At 45.1% G+C, this 2,723-nt stretch overlaps 1 protein-coding gene across 3 annotated transcripts in view; it reads left to right on the top strand.

Moving 5' to 3' along the window:
• The window catches only part of Xpa (XPA, DNA damage recognition and repair factor), a 25,355-nt gene that overhangs the window by 3,221 nt on the left and 19,411 nt on the right, over window positions 1-2,723 (top strand). For all 3 annotated transcript variants that reach the window (XR_003844069.1, XM_021199850.1, XM_029539836.1), the window contains exon 2: window positions 426-533. Coding sequence is in view for 2 of the 3 variants with exons in the window: in XM_021199850.1 (XP_021055509.1) it covers window positions 426-533 (108 nt within the window). In the remaining variant the exon portion in view is untranslated. The remainder of the gene's footprint in view (window positions 1-425; window positions 534-2,723) is intronic.

Below are 2,723 nucleotides of genomic sequence, written 5' to 3'. Positions count from 1 at the left end.
GTGTGGTAGGTTCTTGTGGCTGTTTGCATGCATACTCACACCGCCTGTGAGCTTCAGGAGACTGTTCTGTACTGTGTGGTAGGTTCTTGTGGCTGTTTGCATATATGCTCACACCGCCTGTGAGCTTCAGGAGACTGTTCTGTACTGTGTGGTAGGTTCTTGTGGCTGTTTGCACACATGCTCACACCGCCTGTGAGGAAGTGGCATTTTACTTCTTTCTAAGGCATAGGCTAGTCGGTTTTTGTTTTGTTCTGTTTGTTTGTTGTTGTTGTTGTTGTTAGTTTTGCTTTCTTGCCCTGCTGCACCAGCTGGGACCTTAAGGACAGTTTGAATGAAGTGGTGACATGGCTACCCTTTCCTGTTTCCCCACAGGGGAGTCTATGGGCTTGCCTGGCTCAACTCACCCCCCTATCTGCTTTCTGTAGGTGTGGCCAGTGTAAAAGCAGCTCCCAAAGTGATTGACACCAAAGGTGGCTTCATTTTAGAAGAGGAAGAAGAGAAACACGAGATTGGAAATGTTGTTCATGAACCAGGTAAAGCATTTAAGTGTTTTCACAAAAGAAGTGTGGACATCGGTAATTTGGAGCAACACGAAGAATTCTTTGCTTGAGGAGACGCAGGGAGGAGGGGAGGGGCTGGAAGGAGTAGCGGTAGGGGAGCTAATCAGGACTCATTGTATGGTATGAGAAAAGCCTCTCCAGTAAAGGGGAAAAACAACTACCTATACATATATAATACATATTTATTTATTTATCAGTTTACAGTGATAACTATGCTTGCTCATCCAAGTTCTTGAACATAGGGTAATATGAAGTTTAATATTAGGAGGCAGATTCCCAGTTTCAGACTCTCATCAGTAATATAGGAGAGGACTGCCGTCTGCACATTTGGGCAACAGTTTTCTTAGCAGTCTTTCCGTAGTGGTCTTCTTATCCTGATGTGAGTCGTAGCATGCTCCAGAGTTGAATGGCACTGACTAGATATTAATGATGTGGAACATTCTTTTGAGTACTTGCTGCCCATTTTAAATTTTGGATCAGTATTCCCATATAATTTTAAATTGAACTCTGTAATGGTGACACAAAGCTGTATACATTTTAGGTACAGGTTCCCTGTTACTTTCTTTTCTTTTCTTTTTTTTTTTTAAAGATTTATTTATTTATTGTATGTAAATACACTATAGCTGTCTTCAGACACTCCAGCAGAAGGCATCAGGCCTCGTTACAGATGGCTGTGAGCCACCATGCAGTTGCTGGGATTTGAACTCAGGACCTTTGGAAGAGCAGTCAGTGCTCTTACCCGCTGAGCCATCTCTCCAGCTCTCCTGTTAGTTTCAAATGAGTAGTTCGCTATTCATTTTCTCTTAGCCGATGCTGTCTTTGCATTGACCTGATGGCGTATCTTTGAAGAGGATTTTTGTTGTTGTTTTAATTTCAGCAATGTCCAATTAAAATGCTCTCCTTTAGTAAGAAAAAAGAGAATATATCATATTTTATATGTACAGTATTACTCCCATTCTCTGAATGTATTTCTATTCTGGGCTTGTTAACATGTAGTTTGTTTTTTGTTTTTCCTCCAAGATAGTGTTTCTCTGTGTAGCCCTGACTGTCTTGAAACTAGCTCTGCAGAGCAGGCTGTCCTCGAACTCACAGAGATCTGTCTGCTTCTGCCTCTGCCTCCCAAGCACTAGGATTAAAAGTATGTGCCACCACTCCTGGACCTCTGGAAGAACAGTGAGTGCTCTTAACCACTGAGCTATCTCTCCAGTCCCCACATGTAGTTTTAAATGATGCACTTCGTGATGAGATTCCTAAGGGCTTTATTTTTTTCCAGGTACTTCTGTATTTGTTATTGATATGGCATTGCATTTATTAATTGTACTCACTAGGGACAACAGGAAGTCAAACACCTGGGCGTGGGGTGTGTGTGCGTGGGGTGGACAGACATTAGCTGCCGTATCACAGGCAGGTGGAGCTGGGAGACTGATGGACAGACAGCAGTCTCAATCAGAGTATTTTCCTGAGCTGGGCAAAGCCGGATGATTGCTTGAATTTAGTTGCTTCAGACTAGACTGGTAAGGTCTGGTGCGGACACCTTTAATCCCAGCAGGTGGCATACATAGTGAGTTCCAAACCAGGCAGAGCAGCAAAGTGACACTGTGTCTCAAAGGAAGAAGGAAAGGGGACAGACAGACAGAGCAGACTAGTAAAATATAGTAGAGCCCTGTTCAGATTTCATTTTTGTCGTGGCGACAAGCACGCTGGCAAGTGGGGGAGGAAAGGCTCATTTGGCGCAGAATCCCAGATTGCTGTTCGCCACTGAGGGTCTTTAAGGCAGGAACCTGAGCAGCCGGTCACCAGTGACGAGCTGAGAGAAACAAATGCACCCACGCTGGCTAGGCACCCAGCCAGCCCTCTGCGCTTACACAGGTCAGGTCTCCCAGCCTGGGAACGGTGCCGCCCATGGACAGGCCCACGTGGGGGCCAGCCTGATCCTGACAGGTTCTCAGCCCAGACCCTTGTGTAAAACTTACCATCACAAAACCTATCTTAAAAAAGAGAAAAGAAGAGGGCTGGTGAGATGGCTCAGCGGTTAAGAGCGCCGACTGCTCTTCCCAAGGTCCTGAGTTCAAATCCCAGCAACCACATGGTGGCTCACAACCATCCGTAACGAAATCTGATGCCCTCTTCTGGAGTGTACAGCTACAGTGTACTTACATATAA

Source organism: Mus pahari, chromosome 6 (assembly GCF_900095145.1).
Source record: "Mus pahari chromosome 6, PAHARI_EIJ_v1.1, whole genome shotgun sequence".
Lineage (NCBI taxonomy): Eukaryota > Metazoa > Chordata > Mammalia > Rodentia > Muridae > Mus > Mus pahari.
This window is presented reverse-complemented; position numbering and strand designations above follow the sequence as displayed.